The sequence below is a fragment of the Stegastes partitus genome, unplaced genomic scaffold, assembly GCF_000690725.1.
Source record: "Stegastes partitus isolate 25-593 unplaced genomic scaffold, Stegastes_partitus-1.0.2 Scaffold1958, whole genome shotgun sequence".
Lineage (NCBI taxonomy): Eukaryota > Metazoa > Chordata > Actinopteri > Pomacentridae > Stegastes > Stegastes partitus.
Genome location: NW_007579689.1, coordinates 1,528 through 26,594, shown reverse-complemented (window position 1 = coordinate 26,594; position 25,067 = coordinate 1,528). Strand labels below are relative to the sequence as shown.

General features: G+C 39.2%; 1 protein-coding gene across 1 annotated transcript in view; it reads left to right on the top strand.

Annotated features, from left to right (window-relative positions):
- The window catches only part of ppil2 (peptidylprolyl isomerase (cyclophilin)-like 2), a 41,974-nt gene extending 17,260 nt beyond the window's left edge, over nt 1-24,714 (top strand). The window contains exons 14-20 of the mRNA XM_008303207.1: nt 5,549-5,582; nt 11,832-11,949; nt 12,753-12,809; nt 19,052-19,124; nt 19,698-19,760; nt 21,851-21,993; nt 24,454-24,714. Coding sequence (XP_008301429.1) covers nt 5,549-5,582; nt 11,832-11,949; nt 12,753-12,809; nt 19,052-19,124; nt 19,698-19,760; nt 21,851-21,993; nt 24,454-24,556 — 591 coding nt within the window. The 3' untranslated portion in view covers nt 24,557-24,714. The remainder of the gene's footprint in view (nt 1-5,548; nt 5,583-11,831; nt 11,950-12,752; nt 12,810-19,051; nt 19,125-19,697; nt 19,761-21,850; nt 21,994-24,453) is intronic.
- Nucleotides 24,715-25,067: the final 353 nt, after the last annotated feature.

The window sequence follows — 25,067 nt, the reverse complement described above, 5'->3', positions numbered from 1 at the left end:
CAGTAATTCACTTGTTGGTGTCAGTGCAACTGGAACTTATTTTTCTGACAGTGCTCGGCTCAGCCATCACTGTAAGGTTTGCTGTGCCTCTTAGCCCGTGGACAACATTATCTGGAGTCCCGTAACAGCTTCCTAAAGTCATATTAACTTTAACAGTCTGTTCTAAACGCATCTCTTTAGCAGAGACTTGACCTGCAAAAACCGAACAAAAAGCACAGCCATTTCCACAAATTAGGAAACTACGGCTACTGCTAGCGGCTAAATTATGAGGCAGCCACAGATTACAGTGAAACCGTGTATTGAAAACACTAACTAATAATGCTTTTAAGATATGGGCCTTAGTGGGCAATTAAAGTGATAGAACACTGACAGATTACCAAAACAGAGAACAACAGTAGATGTAATTGAAATCTCACATTAAACTGAGTCATGATGCTCTGACATCCTCACCCCTATTCCTATTGTATGTATTCAGTAAAGTAATAGTAATATATAGTTTATTTAATTCAGTATCTTTCAGGCAGTCTTTGCCAAAGTGTTTATTGCTCATGTTCATGCTGTGATGACGATGAAAATACGGTTTGCTGGATTGTGTTTTCTGATTGTCGTCCGGACCTGCTTACCTTTTGAGGAGATTGTGAGCTACCTCTAGTTTCTTTAGTCTTAAGTTTCTTTCACTGGTGTGGACATCTTATCAGCACAAAGTCTTGGAAACCATTTCAATTTCACTGTACAGGCTGCACATTTAGACTGATGAGGGGTTAAAAGTTCAGACATATGCAGTAGTCAGGAGGTAATGCTCAAATTGCTCATTAAAATCTTGAAATGAAACCAAAAACAGACAGCCGATGGAGAGGTGTTAAAGCTGCAATTATATGCTCTGCGCTGTTTTCTGACTGCAGTATTTTTAACTGAAGTTTGAACAGGTTATATTGGCTCAAATGGGACTACGGAGAATTGCAGGACTCAGAGTGGGCTGTAGTAAAAGCATGGGTTTTGTGCAAATAAAAAAAAATCTCACCTGAGCATTTTTGCGAATGTTTTGGCATTTTCTAGACGGTTATTACTGGAAAAATTACTGGTTTAATTCTCAAGACAGCCATGTGTGTTGTCCAGGCAGTGTTGTGTTGTTAAAGAAATGTGGCTGATTTGGGGTTTAGAGTCAGTGATTATCCTGAATTTAACATCAACCTGGGGTGCAAACAGCAGGTCAGCCAGGGGGAGCTCAGACGGTCTTAATAGGACATGAGCTCCCCTGAAAACATGATTTTGGGAGGTCTCGAAAATACCGACCATACTGTGGTGACTATTGCTATTTGTGCCCTGCATTGCTATTTTTCTCATTCCAGTCATCATGGAGCATTTGTGAAATTAGGCTATTATAGATGTATGATTCATGGTCGTGGGTGACTCATCACTGATCCACTTTAATAAAGACACCGGCATGCATGCTGTTTTTGCTATTGTTATGGAAGCACGGTGGGGCAATATCATAAATTTCATTCACTTTAAGTTGAAAAAAATGAACTGGTTTTGGTGCCGACAGAAGAGCAAACCAAACCCGCATTCTTCCTATCATTGTTATTCTTATTTATGAAAGCAATTAGAAATGAAGGCTAAATCAGATGCTATATAAATATTGTATTTTGGGATGTCCAATTTATTTATTTTTTTCCCCTCAGTCCAATCGTAGTTATTTAGTATTTAGTATCTGCCAATAGCGACTCCCAATCGGATACCATTTTTCCCAGGAATACACACTTCAAGAATTGTAATTACCCTAACCCTAACCCTAATACCAGGTTGTGCCACCAGACGGAGCTTTTAACTGTCCAATAGTGTAGCCTACGTGTTGGCAAGCAGAGAGTATTGTGGAGGTTTAGCCAGTAAAGGTGCACCATGACAGAGTCTTATGTGACGCTTAATCACCTCCAGCCAGTGCAGGTGTCGTAAATTAGCCAGAATCAACCAGAATAGTGTTCCTACACCATACTGGCATGTGTAGTTGTTGGTTTTGTGGTTGTATAATGTGGCCATTGCTTAAAACAGCGATATCCAGGTTGGATAAAAGTCCCGTGTGCTAAATGTGCTTTATAAATCTATTAATGGTCGATTAATTATGCTTAATTAAGTATTTTGTTAGCTATTATGTTCATATATCGAGTGCGTTTTACCGCCGTGTTCATAGTGTTTATAATGCCCTTCTTCTTTTGCACTTCTTGTTAGATGCTAAACTTCATTTTGTTGTCCTAGTACTCTGTGCAATGACAATAAACTTAAATCTAGGCTAATCTAATCTAATAAAAGAATCAGGCTGAGGTTCGTGCCAACACCGATTAGTTAAAAATTTTGCCATAATTGGTACATCCTTGGTTGTATTTATTGTGTATGACCATGAAAAAGTGAGAAAAAAAAGTGTGCTCTTTCAATAGCCAGAGTATATCTGACATGCTGTATCCACCTACTCCTTACTATCACATTTTATTTATGTATTTTATCAACATAAGTTATTAACGTTTGTGTCGTGAGGAATTAGAACAAACTGGATCTTGAGGGAATTTATTCTCCAACACTGACTGATTTAGATTTAACTCGAAATATAAATGAATTACTAGCTTACTCACAATGTCGTTCGTATTTTTTATTTACCTTTTCTTCTGTTGAACTAATAATGTATTCTAATATTTTTCTGCCTCTGAGGTTAGTAAACACGGCTTTATTCTTTGCACTCGCTCTTCGGCTGAAGCTGCTTAACACAGGCTGAGAATTTGAGACGACAGGTCTCTGATCAGCCGCTTCACTGTGTTTTTTCAGAGCCGCCGCTCCCATAATTAAAGTGGCTCTGAGTGGACATCTGGTCTCAAGAGGACCCTTACCTTTTTCCTTCTGTCCCGCGGTTTTCATACACAGTGGCGAGCTGTGAATTGTTTATCCATAATTACTGTGCCACTTACGGCTTCGACTTATCCTCCTCGGCCCCAACGGAGGGGGGGCGGGTGGCCTTGGAGAGAATAATTTCATAGCAACAAACCCTTTAATAGCGGGAACAGAAACATCTTCCCATACAGCACTTCATCAGGACCTCGTGAGTGTACAGAACATCGTGAAATGACACTTGGAGGAATTTGACAGTATTACCTTGAAACGTGAGAGGCCCGCCAGGCTGCCGTCTCACGTTTCAGACTGCGAGAAGGATTGTTGAGGTTTCATACAGCTCTTACACATGAGCTGTCGAGGAACCTGGGACACTGGAATTGCTTTGCACTTTCTGAAAGATCGCCATTCAGATAACATCCAAAGACATTTATAACATCTCAGCAGTGACGCTAGTGACTAGAAATAATCATCAAAAGCACTTTTTCTCACTTATGTAGCTCGACGTGAAAATACACGACGACCCTTTATTTTGTTTTTAACCATTAGACTATAATGACAGTGCTACAAATAATTATTTTTATGGAGTGTTTTTTTTCCCCCAAATCTATGTGACAAAGTGCTTCACAAGGACAGCAAAAAAGAAAAACAGTCCTTAAAAGAAGACTCACTGAAACACAATTTGGTGAATAAAACCAGCACCAATAAGAGGAGATCAAACTATATTAATCCCAAAGGAAATTCTTCCGCTAGATGTTGCTCAGAAAACAAAATTACATAACAACACCAGGTAGGAATGTAAAAAGTTTTTTTAAATATGCAAAACTTAACTATATGTGAAGTCTGAGACCTCATTAGTTTTTATGACCATAAAACTTTAACGGTAGGCTGTAGCATATTCGATAATCAACCTCTGCTTACTGTGTGAGAACTTTGCCACTGAAGAACACTGCATGCACCTTTTTAAAGTTTTAACAAGCATGCCAGACTGATGTGTTTCTGTCTTGACACAAAGATCTTTTGATTGTTTCAGAAAATACAATTATAAACCAGTGGATGTGTATAATATGTAGCTGATCACAGACTATACCAACACCGCTGTGGCACAATATCCTGTTTCCACCTCAACATTTATTCACAACAGAGGAGTTTCTGCATGTTTTTGCTCATTATCTTCTCGCTCCACCACGTCACTCTCTCGTTCTCTCATTCTTCTGCCTTCTGCTCCATTACAGAGAAAGAGTTGCCCAAACAGTTTAATAGCAAACAATGCAAAATCCTTAGAAAATAATCAACTAATGCTTCCTCTGCTGTTGGCAGAGAGTATTTTGCCAGCTACAAAAATAAAAGTACAAACGCACAGTGGCCTTCTCATCAAAACTTTGCTCCTGGTCAAAGCCTCCAGCTCTTTAAACAAGAAAGAAATGCACAGATGTGTGGAAGCAGTCATCGGAAGGTTGAGCCCTAACAATGAACAATGGAGGCCAGTATCCTGGAAAGCTTTGACTGCTAACAAGTGTACAGGGAACATGACTCCAGGTTGGGTGTGTGACGAAAGAAAATACTGTTTTGTTAATTGTTCAGTCTTTTCACATGACAAAAAGATAGCGAAACAGCTAGATTTACAGTTTTGCAGGGGTCACGAAAAGTTTGATTTTGTGTGGCGGTCTAAAAACTTAAGCTATTCAGTGGTGTCATGCTTGATTCATCATTTCGTTGAGGTTTTTCACAGTCAGTGATTAAAGCAGATGAAGATGAACAAAAACTTTTTAAAAAGATTCTTGACTTATAGTTTCAACTTCGATTTGTGGGGTGAGTTTAGTCTCATGACACAGCTTTACATGAGTTAAACATTAACGTGTACGTTGGTTTTCAGTGTGCAGCTCATGCAGCTAGTTCCTGTGTTTCCACAACACACTTTTGATGGCGTTTTGAAGTGTCTCATAGGAAAAAGTTAACGCCATAAAACACTATCATTTGAAAAAATATACAAAATCTTGCCAAAAATGATGTTTAAGGTGGTTTTTGACTTTAGAAAAAAAACAAAAAAACAAGTTAATGCACTTTGCGGAAGACAGAAACACCTTTTCAGATTTTCTTTTGCAAGAATGAATCAAACCTGCAATCAATTATGTTTTGAAGTGCCCACAGTTGTTACCAATTTTGGGGGGAAAAGTGACTCTACCTACTCTACATGTGGAACTACTTATTTTTAATTTGTTTACCTGCTTCCCTTATGCTCTGTGCAGACACAGGCTGCAGTTCAATCTAAAAGTTCCTGTTGTTTTCTTATGTCATAAACATTTGACTCACACGACTGATCAGCTGTTGTCATCTCTGGACTGGATGAAACATGGTCGACACCAGCTGATATTAAAGAATAACTACAGCTTTACCAAATAAAAACAACTCATGAAGACATTGCTTCATTTTTCGCTCATAAATGCAGAAATTGATAAAAAGCTGGTTTTGTTTCTGACTTCTTTTATTCTGTCTGTATCGCCCTTTGACGACACTACAACGCCTGTTTTATTCATTCCAAAGCAGTTAATGGGAACAAAGCCAAGTCATGTTTTCTATAATTGTTTTCTTCTTCTTTAAATCTGCTTAACAGTTATATGCACACATCAACCAAACCTAACCTGACTTTTTTTGTTTGTTTGTGCATTTCCAGATTCAAGGAGGAGACCCCACAGGCACTGGCACAGGTAAGATGAGCACTGCACTTAAACTACATTTTGAATTACATAACGCTGCTCTGTTGAATTATTAATAGTTCCTTTTTGGAAGCTTTGCGTAAATACTGCTTGCAACTCAAGATGCAAGTCAAAGAGTGTTACTATAATTACCCTACAAAGGCACATGGGAGCACACGCAGTCACAGAAAGACGGAGATGATGTCGATGGAAGAGTGGCGGGTACAAGATGGGGGTGTGGTGAACAACCAGTCATCCAGCATATGGTGTAATTTTCCTCATTTCAGAAACCCAGTTTATAAGGCAGCTCAGTGGAATTGACTGCAAGGCCACATACAGTTAATTTCCTGCCTTCATGTCGTCCTGTGCTGCTGTGAGAGTTTTTGCAGCACAAAGTGAGCTTTGTGTCTGTGGGCGTCTCTATGCAAAACGCATCCACCATGACAGATTTATGAAGGTGCAGAATTTCTGGCCTGTGGGTAAAATTCTCATCACCTGGACTGAACAGTGTGTGCACACAACTCAATAACAGACCTTTAAACTGGCTTTAAAGGCGGGTTTGTCTGTGGTGCCTCGCAGCCCTTAAAACATGCAGCAGTGTGGGTTTTGGCATGCAGATCGTATACCTGCAGAATGTTAACTCTTACATAAGAAGCTGTTGTGAAGCTTTGGACTCGCGTCACTCGTTCTGTTGTTCTGGTGCAGCGTATTTAAAAAATCCGCTCTACAAATTGTGCAAACCAAATCAAGCGTGACAAATGTCAAGTTATGCCTTTTTGAAGACCTCATTTGGCTCACAGTTAGTGATAAAGATAAAGGCTGCTAAAATCTGAGTGTATTTTTCGGAGCATTTGATATAATGGCTGCTCTGGCGTAGAGGGTAGTGATGGTAAAATGAGATATTGAACAGCGATGTGATGCTTTCTTGACACATTTTAGGTGTGAGTGTCAAGGAAACGCTATAAAAATTGCCCCACACATGTTGAGTGAATCCGTCTCTTTCATTGCCTCTACATAAATTGGTAAGAGACACACTCAGCAGACTGCTCACTGTAGCGTTTCCCAAGTTCAGAAGTGCCTCATTTATCAAAAACCCTTCAGGACCAGATGGTTCGGAGAAAGACAAGTTTTAACCCTCTGGACCCCGGGTACTTTCTAAATGTTTTCTGCTCCTTGTCACATTTTTAGTCACTGTGAGCTCATTTTTCACTGCAGTATAAAGCCCTGCACTTCTATGGAAACAGAATAACCATGACTAGAAGTAGAGGGAACTGAAAGATGCATTATGTGCAGTGTGACACAGTTCTACCAGAAATCCCGTAACTAAAGAAAAAATACTATTATTATGCAAATGTCGTGCAATAATGAAAACATCTGGAATCAACATGTACATTATTTTTCCAAATTGCCCACAGGTGTTCCCAGCACTGGAAAAAAAAATACTCACACTAAACACAGCTTGCAGTTCAATCATACAGTTCCTGAATTTTTGTCACGTGACTGTTGGTTACAGCTCAGTCCATCAAGGCTTACTGGTTGTACAGAATATTTAGTATTTTTTCAGAGTCTGGTTGGAGTAAATGGTGTAGTTTTGGCACGTTTTTATATGAGACATGCAAAATAAAGTAGTTTTAATGAGAGATCATGATTTTAGGCTCAGCTTTGGTTAATTGTCTCAATGGAACATGATTAGTTCAAGGACCATTGGAAAGTTTAACATCTGAGTATTTCTCTTAAAGTTTAAATGGTGTTATTTTGGCAATTTCTTTTGTCTTTAGACGCCTGTCGGATCGGCTGAAAGGTTAAACATTGATGTTGGATAGCTTGGACTGTCATTTCTTTTCCTTTTTATCCTTTCAGAATGAAAGTACAGATAGAAAAGAGACTTTTGATTGGAGGAAAATTGTATAAGTAAAAGTCAGATCAACTGACACTGCAATCAAACTCCAGAAACTTCTAAGAAGTTTATTTGATGCCGCCTGAGCCAAAGATTTATTTTTTTAGATTTTTACAGAATCTGGTTGGAACAAATGGTTTATTTTGGCAAGTTTTTTATTGAGACCTGCAAAATAAAATGGATGTTATTGAGATATCACCATTTGAAGCATTGGTTAGGTTTCCTGATTAGTAGTTCTTGTACTGTTGAAAAGTTCTGTTCTTCCTCAAGTAAATGGTGTAATTTTTGGCAATTTCTTCCTTTTAAAGACAGCTTGGCTTTCAAACTTGCCTGCGGGTTTTAGGGTTCAGAGAGTTAAACATTGAATTGTAAATGAAATCACAAACGCATAATCGTAATATTTCATAATAGGAAAAGAGAAACACATGCTCGCTCATACTTTAAAATGCTTAAATATTGCATTCATTAGTGGCAATGTCTCCCGGCCATGTGCTGTCAGCGCAGCCTGTTTTCACATTGCTCCTTTCTGTCTTGTATCCAAGAAGGCGAAGTTTGAACTTGTACTGTCGATTTCGTTCGAGGGAATTTTCAAACTGGCATCAGAAGGAATGCGGTTTGATTTATCGATGGGAATTAATTCCTCTCTTGGTCCTCCTCTCGCTCTCCCTTCATTTATGATCGGGGCGTACAGGAGGTAAAATGTCAATGAGTTGATAAATTATGCAAAAATGTCACCGGGAGAACTTGATGGCTGCACAGGCCTCTGAGGAGTGGACTGGTTGGTCGTATGCATTTACACTCCAGCGTAAACTCTCACTGAGTACACAGTGTACCTGCAGAACATTTGCACACTTCGCTTCATGCACACACACCAGCTGGCAGGATGCAGGACAGCGAAACACACCTCAGGGCGACAATCCTCTCCTCCTGTTGGGAGCCAATAAGCTCCTGCAGCGCTTATTCCTGTATACTCATCATGATGATTCTTAATGATGAAGTCGGTCTGAATAATGATTCGCAGCTGAAGTCTCTCTACATGGCTCCATGTTCAAGGGCAAACGGGTCTCCTGCTTCTTATTAGAACGCACACCGCCTTGTCTCTGTGATGATGGTGCAGTAATTTGAATAAGTAGTACTGACAGAGCCGCTAATTTGTGTTGTATTCGTACAAACGCAATACATTTTGTTGCCTTTCACAGTATAAAACATGTATTGTGGAGCTGAAAATTCAACGCTACTTGAACTCGACTCAGCTTCGTTTACATGCATTAATTCCTAGATGGTGCTTTAAAAGACAGATTAACATGGTGACCTTCTGCTCAGTAGTTGGTGACATGATAATTACCAGCAGTATAAAGTCAGATTTGAACCTGTTTTCTAACAAAGATATCTGTTTGTGCCGGCACACTGCGGAGATTTGTTGTATATAAACTTAATACATTCAGCGTTTCTTTCCAAAGTGCCTTGGCTGTGTCTTCAAAGCCGGAGATGTTGAAAATATTTCCTTCTCTGTTAAACAGAGAAAACGCAGTTAAACAGAGTCTAAACAGAGAAGTTGTAACGCTGGGTTTTATAACATTTTTTGAAACCTGCCATGTTTATATCAGGTTCCTTCCTTCCATCGGTTTACTGGTAATTTGCTGCACTTTCTCAACTGCAGCTTTGGTTTACTGGATAAGACGAGTTTGTTCCTCTGCCAGACCAATCTGTGCTTCTACTGTTTCTGTTTCAAGTCACTTAAAGGTATCATCATCTTTGTTTGGTACCAACAACCACTGGGTGCATTATTTTATGTGGATGGAATCCCTTTTTTCAAAACATTTAATTTAATTTTACTTTACTAAAAGGCTTTATAGGTAACTTAATGTCTAGACTTAGACTTAGACTTAGACTGACTTTATGAATCCCCAGAGGCAAATTCAGTTGTTAAAAGCAGCATGAATATTCAATTAAGGGGGTAAACAAAAGCAAAAAGACAACACAGAATATAGACGAAAATTAGATAAAATAGAGAAAATATAATATAGAAACAAAAGTAAACAAAATTTCCAAAAATACACAAGAGACGTGCAGAAATGTGCAAATGAACAGAATGTGCAAATGATAGTGTGCTTGGATGTGCAAATGACAGAGGTAAAGTAACTACTTTACCATTGTTGGATCGAATAAATCAAATGTATACGTGCTACATGATAGAAACGTGGGGTGTCATTTAAATAACTTCAAAGTTTCGTACATGTTGCTCCTGAAATCCAACCTGAGTCCAACTTTCTGCTGTGATTAGGATAATACAGATTGTGTGTGTATATATATGTATATGCACACACATACACACACACCAAACCCCTCCAACATATATATATGTATGTCAAGGGGTTTTGGACTACTACTAAAAAGTTTGGACAGCTGGATGTGGATTGTGGATGTGGAGCATTGTGTGGGTTTACCGAGCACCTACCTACCATGATGACAAACACTTATGTGACACTTGCTGACCCCTAGCCAGTCCGGTATGTAACAGAGCATCTGCAGCTTGGATCACATATCCGTTGACTGAAACAGCAATATCAACACAGGACAAATGCCCAGAAATTTCCAAAAATCTATTACAGCAATTACTAGTCGATAATGTTTCTAAGTATTGCTTCATAAATTTATTCTAAAATCTCCACCCCTAACGTCCTGCCACATATTGTACTGTCCCATTATGACACCTGTGGGACAGTAGATGTATACAAAGGATCACGTTTAGGTTCGTACTGATACCAGTCAGTTAAATAATGCCTTGATTGCACCGGTTCCTGATACAGTGCTGCCCATTTATTGTCATACCCTTGGTCCGGGATACAATTATGACTATATCCGGGGTATTCCAGTAAGCGGGCTTCAAGATGGCAACGAGTTTGGGTGTGAAAACTAGCCAATGTACCGGACCAGCACCGTCTACAGGGCCTATATCGGACGTATTTAGCATGTATTTGGGAAAAGAAGTATTTAAGGAAAGAAAACAAGACTTGTTTTTAACTTTTATTAAATTTTAAACAAGAAAAAATTAACATGAAAAAAGGTCAAACATTAAAACCGCCTACTTTCTACTTATGATCAATAAACATATTTACAAGGAAGTAAAGGTGTCTATGAGTTATGAGTGTCGACATGCTCTTAAACAAATTTTCGATTTGTCAGACAGTGTGAACAACTCAGTGAAGCAGATCTCAGGTGAGCAGGTAATTGACAAACAAACAAACACATTGCCTTCCGTGGCTGACAGGGGTGAGATAATCTGCCACGCATCACCGACACTTGGCCCGTGAGCCGTAACGATCGGCCGACCGTGACTTTAAACAGGCAAAAGTTATTCCTGGAATCAATTTGGGGGAATTTCGTTATGACAAACAACAGGATTATGACATTATTCTATGATAATAGACAGACAGTTTTACTGTAGCTTAAATAGGAAATGATTCGGGACTTCGATATTTTCTGATTATAAACGGGATATTCTATAAAGCGGTATAACATTAAGTGGGCAGTTTGAGATTGGATCGGACCATCCCTGATATACATCCTTTCTGCGCACAAGATGAAAACAAAGGAAGGGGCTGATCACCAAAAACACTAATAACAACTTTCCAGCATGATGACAGTCTTTTTTTTTGTTTTATACAGATAATCTGTCAGATCTGCTAAACATAGACTGAGAACTGGTTTAACTTGTGTGTTCTCTGTGTTACCACAGACGGAGGTAAATAAGGAAACACACGTAATGTGATGGGCGTATTGAACTGTGATATTATAAATAATCTGAAAATGTGAGCTGAGTGTATTGAGACGCACAATCAGCCTTTTTCACGGCAGCCTGTTTGACTCGACCCAGCAGGACAAACACAGGTGTAAATGAGAACATTGCAATGGCTCCTGTCCCAGTAAATATAACCAGTGAGCCAGCGTGAATAACACCAGGAGAGCGAAGCGTAGCGTATCCGTCGTTAATGTTATAAATCACACCTGTGCTTCCGGGCTGAACATATATTCGAACTACAGGAACATCTTCAACTGCACATCCCACGCGATCAGACCCACTGTTTGATATCATGAACAGTAATTTGAATTTTTATGCAAAGATGGTTCTAAAATGTAGAATATTAGTTGCTTTTATGAATCAAGACAGAATGTCTTTGTGTTTCTGTGGTGTTCAGACGTCTGTCCCAGTGTTTTCTACAACAACAATCACATGAAATACGCGTTAAGAACTGACTTATTTCTAATTTTCTTCCTTTACCTTATGTGTTTTGACATTTTTGTCTTCCTCTTGTGCCTCCCTTCCTCTTTCTGTCTTTCCTTCTTCTTCCGCCCATTCCCAGGAGGCGAATCCTTCTGGGGGAAACCTTTCAGGGATGAGTTTCGGCCAAACTTATCTCACACCGGCCGGGGGGTTCTCAGCATGGCCAACTCGGGTCCAAACACCAACAAGTCTCAGTTGTAAGAAATGCTTTTTTTTTTTTTTTTTTTTTAAAAACACTCTTTGCTAAACTTTTAACCGCCGCTCTGTGCTGGAAAGTCAGCCAACAGAGAATTGTGTTTTGTTTTTCCTCTGTCTCTTTGTTCCTTTGATTTCATTGCTGAGGCCCCACAGGTGAATAAGACAAGAAAACTGTGTTGCATATATTGAACGCACACTTACAGCATTTACTTTTTTAGGAGGCATTTAGCAAGTAAAATAAGGTATTTTTTAAGCAAAAAAAAGAAGCTTGAACATTTGAACTTGTCCCTTAAAGAAAAGTATAAACCTTAGAAGAAGTTTTTTTTGGATAAAATCACCTTAAAGCACAAATACAGCAAAATGGAAACAGTTTTTTGTTTGTTTTATTCTTAATAATGCTTTACGTCAACCCCCTTTCTTTTTAAATGTTAATGAAGCAAATAATAGATCACACAATAATATAAAATAAAGTAGTTTGAGTGTCCCCAAATCCTCATTATAATATGTTATAGACTGTTTATTATGTGTATCTGCCACTTCAAAATGATAAAAATGGGGAAAGAGCAACCACCAGTGTTAACCTTGATTGATCTAAAGCCTTTTAAATGAGTTGTTGTGGCTTTTTTTTTATGTCATTCGGTGCATTTAGAAAAACTTATGTCAACAAACATGGCTGTTTTCCCCAAAAGCGAGTCTCCCTTGTAGATTTTTGCCGGTTATCTTGTTTTGTTGTCACATGTTTGTCGACTGAATTCTGCCTTGTTCTCATGTAATGTTTTTTTCCGTTCTGTTTTCCTCTCAGCTTCATCACATTCCGGTCTTGTACCTACCTCGACAGGAAGCACACCGTCTTTGGCAGGTAAGCCTTCTGTTTTCCTCCTCTGTAAGCGTTACTGCACCTTTTTGTTTTCAATTCGATTCAATTTTATTTGTATTGCGCAGTTTACAACACATGTTATCACGCAGCGCTTAACATAGTAAGGTATAGACCTTACAGATTTAAACAGAGAACCCAACAATCCAAAGTAGTCTTTGGACTTCCTCTGAGCAAGCGGTTGGCAACGGTGGGAAGGAACCAAACTCCCGCCCAAGGGAGGGGAAAAAAAACCTCCGGCAGAACCAGGCTCAGGGAAGACGGCCATCTGCCTCGACCGCTTGGGTGAGAGTGGGGATGAGGAGTGGGGAAAACAGGATAGCAGATGGAGAAGGAGGAGGAGAGGAGAGGAGAGGAGAGGAGAGGAGAGGAGAGGAGAGGCGAGGCTGGTTTTGTAAGGTGACAGACACATCAGAGTTTGGTGCCGTTTATAAAACTTCTTTCCATCTCACTTTCTCACCCTTGTGTTTTTTTTAAAAAATTCTTTATTGTATTTGGTTCCTTTTGGAGCTCCAGGCAGTGAACACCGTATTGTGACTTCCAGTCTGACTCCTGGCCGAAAGCGGTGAAAAATTTAGTAGATGCCGAATCTTAACCGATGGCTCGCCCTCCCTCTGCCGAGCTGAGCATGATCTTAAATGGTCGTGTTCTGGAAAGAGACTCTAAAAATATTCAGATTGCTTTCAAGTGACTGATTCTTCACATGGTCAACACACTTAAAAAGCTTCTGCTTTAACCCCACATGCAGCTTTTTATACTTTGCAGACCGTAGTCGTTGCACATTTAATGGGAGCGGCGGTGCAGCTTTACTTAAACTGATCTATAGATAATGTGAACTCTGCACCTACTTTACAGATGAAAGTTCTTCAGTTGATATGATTGTAAAGAACAGCTGAGTAGCTTTCCTCGTATCCTGCATGCTCTGATGTACTCTTAGGACCACATTTTTAGTTATTGTTCAACTATTTTACCGTTACTTTAAAGGCTTTTCTCACAAACCAACTTGTCGCACAGCCTTTACAGTAACGGTAGCATATTTAATTCTCCAATGTCAACTAAAACTATAATGTAAGACAAAGTGGAACTACACTGGAAAATTGCAGATATTTATGCAGAAAAATAGTAATTAGTCTGTTCCTTTAGGCTTTAAAGCTGCTCTTTTTTTATCAATTTTAATCAGTGTATCAGTTATTTAGTTTTGTTAACTCATCACACATCAAATGTATTAAAAATTAACGCCATAATTCCCAAAATGATGTCTTTCAATGTCTTCTTGTGTTTGACTAAAAGTCTGAAACTCAGGTTTTCATTTAGAATTACATAAAACAGAGAAGGCAAATATTTAGCAGATTCGCAATTAACCGCTTTAATGTTCAATTTTTTTTCTTGCATATATGTGTGTTTATACTGCCCCTGCTGTATTGTTTCTATCTTTTTTTTGTTTTGTTTTTATGCCTTAATTAGAGAGTTGACGGAAAATAAGGGGCGAGAGAAGGCTTGGAAATGAGGCACAACAAAAGCCTCTTGCTGGATTTGTTGAATCAGTGAAGCTGCACTTCATAGACAGGCCTTAAACCCCAAAACAACCAGGACACTGCAAAAAAAAATCTATTTAAAAACAAAAAGTTTTATCCATCCCATTCTATAAAAAGGCAGAAATAATTTTAGGCCAACAAAGAACCTGTATCTTTTCGTGGAACAAACTGAAAAGTTAGATTTGATATTCAGACGTCTCTTTCCTGCATGACTGGACCTTAAATGTTCGCTTTCTTTCTTTCTATGCCAATGGCAATGCTGCTGGAGAACCTGAGTAAGTCGACCAGTAAGGACGCCGTATGTAAACAGCATTCTTCATTCTCACACAGGTTGTTTTAATGAGTTTATTGAGTTTTGGTCCACGTGGGGAAGTTGGCTCACAGGTCAATGCTATCAGAAGGTACATATGACGCTTTTATGTTTTCCAACTTAATTTTTCTCAACAGATTTTAAAAGGCACACGGGGTCGCTTTCTTTGTAGCGATATGAAGATTACTGCAGGGTGTTGGTGAACCCAAAAAAGTCTTGAGCGACTGAAATTGTACCTTTTCTTCCACCAATCTGCATGTTGTCTGTAGATGAACTGAATTATCGACTGTGCTCTCTATCCGTTAGCATCCATCCATCCATTATCTATACACTGCTCTATCCTCATTAGGGTCACAGGGGGGCTGGAGCCTATCCCAGCTGACACCCTGGACAGGTCTCCGTTAGCATTATTAGCCTAAATTAATTCTAAATATAAACATAACAAACATTAGAAAACTAGTATTTGCAACATATTAAACTGACAGCTAATGACTAGCACAGGTTCTTTGAAGTAATCCTGGAAGGCTGCTGATAAAACGCTTTAGTCCTCATGAAAAAACACCAGTGATTGTCTGACCAATGAGAATTTGATTGAATGAAATACTGTTAATCGTTCAGCTCAACCGTGTTGTTTAGACTGTGGTGGCTACCTCTCTAAAAATCCTTGTTGTAATGTACTATTCCAAGTACAGCCAGTTTAATTTGCTCAGTCATTTCTTGAATAATCAGTTATTTATTCAGTCTTTGAAATGTCAAAACCGCCTTATACTATAATCTATGGAAAAGAAAAGCAGGAGGGAAAACCGCTTTGAGAGGCTGAAACCAGAAAATATTTTGACAATTCTGCATGAAAAGTGACCGGAGCAATTAAATTCAATTTAAAATAGTTGCACATTAATGCAGATTTAATTGTGAAATCCTGAAAAGCAATGAGCAGAACTGCTTCATTGGCAGTATTTGATTTTTCTATAGTTTTTGCATTAATATGAAGACACAAATCAGACAACCCTGCTTTGTTTTACCCAGCAACAAATTCTCAAATGATCTTTCTTAAAAACGGATTATTTAAAGATAGATCTTTATACTATAATAGAGGATTTTTATCCACATTGCAGACACCTGTTATCCAGGTGGTTTTGTTAGCATTATGTGGGAATATTCCAACTTTTGATCTTTAAACTGCTTTGTCTAGTAAAACTTCAAAAATTAAGAGCCTGAGCTTTTAGATCTTCAAATGAATGTGAGAAAGAAGCACCCCTTAAGAACAAAATGGTTTGCCATGAGCTTATTGGGCAAAACAAGTTTTCCGGCACTAAAAGTTCTGCACTAATGGATTGCCTGATATTATGAGGTCAGTGAGTCAGTAAGTGTGGGTGCTCCTCTGTTGGTCTGAACATGTGGAAGCAGAGCACATGTGGCCGAGAAGCATCCCCCGCTAGCTGTTTACTGATATCGTGTGAGCGCTCTCTTCTCACTCTCCACATGCTAACGGGAGGGAGGGGGGGCCCCCACTGGAGCAGCTGGATAAAGAGTTTTCAGTTTAAAGAGCAAACCGAGAGCAACTTCTTAAAGTGCTCTGCAGCAGGGGACTCGCTAACAGATCGCCTCTTTCCCCTCAGCGTTTGACAGACTCTATATCTTCGCCGGCTGCCTTCTCTGCTGTGTTTACACCATAAAGCCAATGTGCTGATAAGAAACACTATAAATATTTGCTTTTAACTGAAACCCGTGTTCAGTGTTGACTGAGGAATATAATGAGGTCTGCGCAAATCCCTCAGCCGGTAAATGACTTACTATAGTATATGAAAGCCAAAGCATGACAGTCTGAGATGGTTGCACATGGGTTTGTTCGTTTCTGACAAACCATTAAAAACAGTTTGCTCATTGTCTTGTACGACTCTAGGAATTAGGCGCTTTATAGATTTCTAATCTAAGGTTGCAACACTGCAGCCGTAAAGGAGCCGCGATCAAAATTATTGCATCACTGACATTTTGAAAACAAGGCGACAACATAAAAGGGTTGCTTAGAGTGATGAACCTAGTGGGGAGTGTTATTAGCTGAATGTGCAGCTTTGCAGAGCTTTGCAGTGAGTTTCAGCTCCTCGTTTAGCTCTGCAGATCACAAGCTCATTATTTTACCTCATTCTCACCACTTTCGTAGCTTTATTTTGCCTGCAGACGGCAGTTTTTTTCCAGCAAAACTGCTCTAAAATCACTGCACAGCTGACAAAGTTGGAAACTAGCCAAGGTAAAATAGTGCTTAGTAGCTAAAGAGTCCGATGTTCTCCACAGGAGTTGGTTGAGACCAAAAACAGAGCTAAAAGAGAGTGAAAATTAGAATTTAAATGGACTTTTATCGTTGCTACACGTCTGTAGGTGTGTTAATGAGCAACAGTTTGGTGACAGATTTGTCTGATCATCTGAAAAGCTGATGATATATCAGTCTCATGTCTAACACTTATTTTTTGTTGTCCTTAAATGGCTGAAGAAGAAAAACATGATTTTGTCTTGCAGACAGTGGTAGTGTGCTTCTTTAAGTGTGAATGGGTTCACCTTGTGATAAACTAAAATCTGGTGTGAAATAGTTGTAATGAGATCTTTATTCATGTTGCTACGGTGCATCTTTGCATGATGAACCATTATTATAGCTTCTGTAAATGAGAAATGCAATATCTAGTTGAACTAAAAGCGAACACTTGCTATCATTTAAGCCTTTTGCAGATCAATCTGTCATTCAGAACTAAGTCGATGTGACATTAATAAAAGATTAAATCCACTATATAGCAAATGATTTAACTGCAGCTGTTCCTGCGTCTGACAGCTTACCTGTCTGAAGTGAAGAAAACCAATCGGGTCTCTCTTGCTCTTTCGTCTCTCGTCACCTTGTCACTGACTATTCTACTTCTCTCTCGACCATAAAACCACATTTAGATGATAATGTGGGTGTAGCCTCGTAAAAGGTAGGGCTGATGCCATACTGTGTTCTTTTATGTTGGATGCCGGAGACATTATGTTTTCAGATTTTCCCGCTCATCCTATTTTCATAAACACAATATCCCGGTAGTGCCTGGACAGAATTTCTTCAAATTTGCCACTATCACTCATATGCATCTGCGGATGTCTCTGGATCTGAAACTGCTGGCCTCACCGACCTCCAAAATGTTGATTGTTCTGTTCTATTTCTTCCTCTCCGTCTGCTATCCCCATCCCCCTCATTCTCACTCTCACCCCAACCAGTCGAGGCAGATGGCTGCCTTCCCTGAGCCTGGTTCTGTCTGAGGTTTTTTTTTTTTTTGGGTTCCTTCCTACCGTTGCCGACTTCTTGCTCATAGGGAATCCAAAGCCAACTTTGGATTGTTGGGTTCTCTGTTCAAAATTCGTAAGCTTTGTACCATACTATGTTAAGCGCTGTGGGATGACATGTCGTGCTGTATGAATCAAATTGAACTGACTTGAGCTTAGACTTGAGGATAAACTGCTTGGATTTTGGTGGTGTGTGGCCTCTTTGACCTCACAAAACACCTATCTGACCATCGAATTATGATAAAATTTCACCAAGTGCTTGACAGGATGAAATAATGAATTGAACAAGTTTTATATCTAAAACTGGTTGGTGGAGTCAGACAATCGCATTATGGTAGTTGTAGTTTTTGTCAGCAAGTCCAGTTAAGCTGTTTGTCCATTTTACAATAAACTACAGTTTCTCTTGCATGTCTGTGACACTATGAATCTCTAAAAAATAGTCCACAGTTTCCCTAAAAACAGGCACTGTGCGTTTTGTTTGAGCAAAATGTATTTCTGCCATGATAGCTTCATGCCTCAGTGAACTACAGAGTGGAGTCTCGGTGTTCAGAAAGGCCTCAAACTGAACTTCCTGGATTCTGTTTCATCTTCTTACCTGTGGCAACACTCGCACACACATGAATGAAGTCTCCCTCCTGCTCTTTGACACATTTCTGTTGTTAAACTCACACACCTTCCTCCAATGGAAGGTCGGCTGCAGAGTCAAATAAAGTTCATTTCTCTAAATCGAGACGGATAACCTCGCAGGGATTTGAGCTCTGCTTCATCCCGCTCCTTGAAATCAGCCCACAGCGCTCTTGTCATGATTGAGCACATCAGTCTTCGCTCAGACGTGTCACGTTGAATGGTAAAAACGGCTGCACTGGCTTTGAGTTTATCCAGCAGTCTTAAGTCTCTAATCGTTACATTTTCATTATATATTTCATTGTGACAGATGTGCTGCCCTCGTTTTATCTTCCCTGTCGAAGATCAATACGATTTGGGACCTGAGTGGGACGCCCAGGTCTCTCCTGCATGGACGTATAGACGACTTGTCACCTTAATGAATGAAGGCTTTTTCGTGTTTTTCCCTTCTGCAGGATTGTCGGTGGATTCGAGACCCTCACGGCCATGGAGAATGTGGAGAGTGATCCCAAAACAGACAAACCCAAGGTAGAGTTTATCTCTCACCTCTAAATGTAAGAATCACACAGAATACCCGTCCACAGGTTTGTCAAATTATGTTTCATTTTACAGTCCTGAACTTTACCTGACACCCTGGTCTGCAGAGAATTACAGAGCGTAGGTGTGGAATCGGTTTAAGTCTCTAGATTGCTAACATTAAAAGCAGCAGAAGAGAGCAAGACTCAGTGGTGGCGTCATGACAGCGTTTTGACCCTTACATGGATCATCTAAAGGTCAGGTGCTAAGACCCGCAATAAAGCAGAGGTCGGTGAGAGATGACTTAGAAATACCAATGAGGCGCAAAGTTCAGTTTGCGAAGCCAAAGTGTTGTTGCCATTCAACACAGCTCTAGAAACGCAGCAAACACGGCAACATTTGTCATTTTTTAGGTTCATGTTGATGCCAAAAGTCATTTTCCTCAAAAAGAAATTTATGGTGTTTTCATCCCATTAACAGAAACTTGAATTTTTATCTTAGCGTTTGACAGCGGATGATAGAACTTAACATTTAGGATGTTTCATCATTTTACACATCATTTAATGGTGACTTTCTGTTTCACAGTCGGAGATCAAGCTCATCAGTACGACCGTGTTCGTCGACCCGTACGAAGAGGCTGACGCTGAGGTTTGGATTTCTCTGACTTTCTTTCCACACAGATTGCACCAAGAATATTTTTAGTTGCACATCAACACTAGAAGCACTTTTCTTTTCTATAGAGTGTGTGTCCCGACAGTACAAATGTTTGGACAGTAGCACATTTTTCATTGCTGTGGCTCTGCTTTAGAGCACATTTGTCTGAGGTTAAACACAACAAACTGTTCCCATTAAGGATAATTAAGGATGTTGACAGTAAATTGCGATTTTGGCTTTTTTTTTTTCTCTCCCAAGTAAAGATTTACTCTCGGAAGCTTAAAGCCATCTCTTTGCTTTCATAATCATTGTTTCATTTTAATTCACAACAGAGCTGGGTGATAAAGCTGAAAAATATATTGGAGAAAAAAAAGTCAGGCTCTATCATTAGTTACTAATTTCTTTTTTAATAAACAGGAGCGGAAGGTTTTATATTTTTTATTTAATTGCTTTATTCTATTTATCAAGGCACGCAGGTAGTTTAATGTTTACGGCAGTGAAGAACACACAAATAAACACTTAAATGAAATGAATTAGGATAAAGGAATGATTACCTCTTAATACACATTTAAAAAAGAAAGCAAATAGTACTAGGAGGCATATGAAGGATGACCAGGGCGAAGCCACTGCACCACGGTTGTGAAAGTTTTAACAGGCAAACAGTTTATCAAACCATTTCCATGTTGCTGTTGATGAAGATTTTCCTCTACAAAACCTCCAAAACCTTTAAAATTTACAAAATTTACGAGAACCTAGTAGCCAACAAAACTTTCAAGACCTCAAAATAGGAATGTCAATGATTATCAGTTATAATGATTGAAGTGATTGAAAACATATTAACCTTGATATTGTAAATGATCTATCCATTGTCTTTGGTAAGTCAATACTGATGGATCCTATGTGCCTCATACTTGGTCTCCCCGATGTTCATATTGTCAACAGCAGGCATAAAAGACTGTTCAAACGACTGACCTTTGCTGCAAGAATGAACATCCTGCTCTTTTGGAGCAAGGATGCCACTCCAACAAAGAAATCGTGGCACAATCTCATAATGGACTGTATCCCCAATTAATATATTACTTGCATGCTTCACTCAACAGTGGATGCTTTCCATGAAGTCTGGGAGTCATACACAAAATATATCACACCTACACTGTCCTCTCCCATCTTACTAGGATTTCCTAAACGGTCCTAACCTACCTATGTATGCACCAGTCCAATGTATCATTTGTCATTGTCGTGCCATACCTGAGCTGTTTTTGTTTTGTTATTTTTTTGCTGTTTATGTTGTCTGTTTTTCAAAAAATGTTAATAAATAAACATATTAACCAATAAGGCAGAAAACTAAAGACATGTCAGGAAATGTTTTGTAGATCAGCTGTAGTACCTGCTTGTTCCACCAGGTGGTCACTCAGACCACTGGAAGTTCCTTGTTGGCAAGCAGAGAGCATTGTGGGGGTTTAGCTAGTAACGGGCACCATGACAGAGTGTCTGTGATGCTTAAAGCCTACCGGGCATAGCGCTCGTTTGGAAGGCTACAGCAAGGTTGTGCCAAGAGCGTCGCAGTGGCCCGGTGGTTGATCATGTTGGAGCAGCCATGTCATGTAATATACGTCATTGGAACAGTTGTGTCAAGACAGCATTCAGAGTGTCTATAACGGGACACAAAATGATGACCATTGAGTTCATTAATCGTGCCCTGCTGATTGTTGGTAATTAAAATTGTAAAAAAAAATTACGTCCCCACTTCCAAACCCTCAAGAACATTACACCTTCAAGACTCCAACTCTTTTGGAAGTGTCTGATACATAACGCTTTTATTTTATCATCAATGTCTAGTTCAACATCAGAACAAAAAGATTGTGTCACTGGCTTAATACCTGCTTACACTACAGATGTATAAGTGTAGAAACCAGTTTAGATCTGGCCTATGTAAGACACCAATGCACCATACATGTAAGACTCCTTGAGCTGCATGTGAGAATAAATTCTTCCTGAACAAGTGACAAGAATTGTTAAGCAAACCTCCCTGTCCTCGCATCTGGTTTGCACTAGTGGGGATTTACGTGATTTGTTTCTTTCAGATTGCAGCCGAGCGAGAAAAGGAGCTTCAGAAGCAGGAGGAGGAGAAGCAGCAGGCCAACATCGCCCTGAAGAAAGCCAAGGAGGACCAGGCGCCGAAGACCTTCAAAGAAGGTGTCGGGAAATACATCAACCCTACCACAATGTAAGGACACAACACGCATACTGATGTCTACACGCTGCTTTCAGTGTAGACGTGACTCATCCATAGGCATCATTGGGATACAGCTGCATGGAACTTAATATTTAACCCAATATGTTGGAGGAATTTGGATTAAAAAGCAGCAAAGTGTACTGCCTGTTTTCTCACAGTCTGATGGTGGCGACTTGTGACAAGGGACAGTAATGAATGGATGATAAAACATGATTGCATAGCGACATAGCACCACCGAATGGGTCGAAGCATAATGTGAAAAACTGCCAATTATGGAGAAGATTACCAGTTCTCCCAACGGGGATAATTCAGGTTTATTATCCATAACATATTTTTTGCTGAGTTTAGGTACATTGTGTTGCATTGTGTGACATTCCACTTCACTTTCTCTTGTTTTGAAATAATATTCGGAACTACCTGCACCTTATAGCTGAAGTTTATCGTTCAGAAGCGATCAGAACAATAGATTTTTGTGCTAATAAATTTAGCTTTTTATGGCGGTTTATGGTGGAATTCATTTGCGACGCGCACGTTAAACCCTGTAGCATTTGTGGAGGTACTGAAATGACTGTCATTGTCCAAAATTAGGGGGCATTAAGTGAACTGAAGATGCTGTACTTTGGCTAAAGTGTGTATTCAGAGATGATGAGGCTCCTGATGAGTTAATCCATATCATCCTGCTCCTGTCATCGCATCTTGTTCGTTTTATTTTGCAGAACATGTCAGTATTAATGCTTCCAAATTACAGTCTGTTTGTTTTTTTGTTTTTGGACAGTTTAATGCAAAGCTGACATGTGGGCCGTTTCAGTCCTTTGCAGCTTTTTCATTCGTGGACTTCCAGGACAAAGACGAGATGTGAATGCTCTGCACATCTAAAACTAGCACTTTGACTCACACAATGCTACAAACGTGTTTTGGCATGACTATAAAAAGGATGAAGTATAATTTATTTTGTTTAAATTATGACTCAACATGACTTTCATTCGTCTCCCTACATTAAAGGATGGTTTTGGATTTAACTGGACTGCCTTAATCCCCAAATCTTCAGCTATACACTCCAGTTTTAGATCATTGTTTTGGTTGTCTGGCTGCACATTAACTCCTTTGTTGTGTCTCGCTGCTTTTTCCAAACCCCCCCTTCATATACAGTGAAACTTTAAGCAGCTCTTCACAGCAAACAGGCAGATCAGTTCAAACTCCTCAACACCAAATAGTAGAGAGAAAAAGTGAATGAGGGTCTGTAACTGCCTGATGTTTGTTCTGTAGTTTGCACTGAAGCTGGAGCTTTTCAGGATGTCTAAAATCTGAAGCCTTCAAGACTGTAAGAACTTTTAAAACATTCTAAATTTTTGGAAACGTCTAAAACTCCCAGACTGCTGAAGCATTCAAGAACTCTTCAGAAATACTTCTACATTTTTAAGACCCCAAAAACCTTTAAAACCTCCAAAAGTTTCAAAAGCTCAAAATCCTCAGGATATCCAGAACTTCTAAAAATTCCTCCAAAACCTTCAAAAGCTTAAACACCTTTAAAATCTCAAAACCCTTTAAAACTTAAAAAACTTCGAGCCCTTAAAAAACAAAAAACCTTTAAGATCTCTAAAGCTTTCAAGACCTGAAAACCTTCCAAACCTTTGCAGTTTTCAAAACTTTCAGGACCTTAAAAAAACCCTTCAAATTTCCAAAAACCTTTTGAAACTTTTGAAATTGGCAAAACTTCAAAGACCACAAAATCCTCCAAAGCTTTTAAGACCTGAAACACCTTCAAAACCTCAGAAACTTTCAAGATCTTAACTTCCTTCCAAAACCTCCAACTATTTAAGAGCTCCAAAACTCTCAAGCCCTCAAAACAAAAACAAAAAAAACCTCTGAACTTAAAGAAATAAAAACACTTCAACCTCAAAAAAACTTCCACACACAAACACTTTGAAGATGTAAAAACCTTCAGAAATTTAAACACTCTCAAAACTTCCAAGACTGTGAAATCCTCCAAAACCTTCAAGACCACAACCCCCTTTAAGATTAAAAAAACAAGACCCAAAAAAGTCCTTAAAAATATCTTTAAGACTGAAAAAGTTCTACACCTGAAAAACATAAGACCTCCAACCTTAAAAGCATCAAAGTCCTCCAAGGGACAAAAAAAAACAAAAAAGATGTCCCAAATTTTTAAGACCTCAAAGTCTTCCAAAAACCACAAGACATTTAAGAAATTTTTAAAACCCAAAAAAATCCAAATCTTCAAAACCTTTAGCACTCCATCCTCTCATTGTGACAATATGCTGCTCTGTTTTATATCACTGTAAACTGAGTAACTTTGAAGTTTCCTTCTACAAATACGGACATTTGAAGAATGCTCCTTAGCCTTTGTAACGTTTTTTGTATGTTTTTTTAGGCCAAACAATCAGAAACAGAAAAAATCAAGACTTTGCTAACATCCTGCTCGTCCTCTTCCAGAAAACGCTCAGCTGCTGAAGACGACAGCGGTCCGTCCACCAGCGGAGTAGCAGCCAAGAAGTCCAAAGGGAAGAGCAGCTTCGGAGACTTCAGCTCCTGGTAGCACCGGCGCCTCCAGCATTTACCATTCTGAACTTTAACTGGTCAGCGTGACCGCGAGCAGAAATAATTTCATCCGTACTCTAGATTTTTGTAACGTCTGTCATCTCTCAGTGGTGTTTGCATCTTGTGAATCTATACATTAAAGCTACTTTTTTCATATGTGTTGTTCTTCTCTCATGTTGGGCATGTTGCTGAAAAGAACTCTGTGTGAATGTTGGGTTCTTGTTTCCATTTACTGCTTTGGAGCAACAAAGCTGCATCGTGACGAGACAAACAAAACTTTGTCAGTCTAGTCCTCGGGAATTGATTTAGAAAAAAATCAAGCAAACATAAAAACGTATTTGAAATTGTTTGGTTTGGTTTGGCTGTTATTACTTATTATTTAAGTTTGTAATTTCCATTAACTTTTTCTAGTACAGTACTTCAAAATGTCTGTTTCCTTATTTGAATCATCCCTGCATGCCCCTGGTTGCTGCCATGTACCTCGAGCATGATAACAATCTGAAATGAGC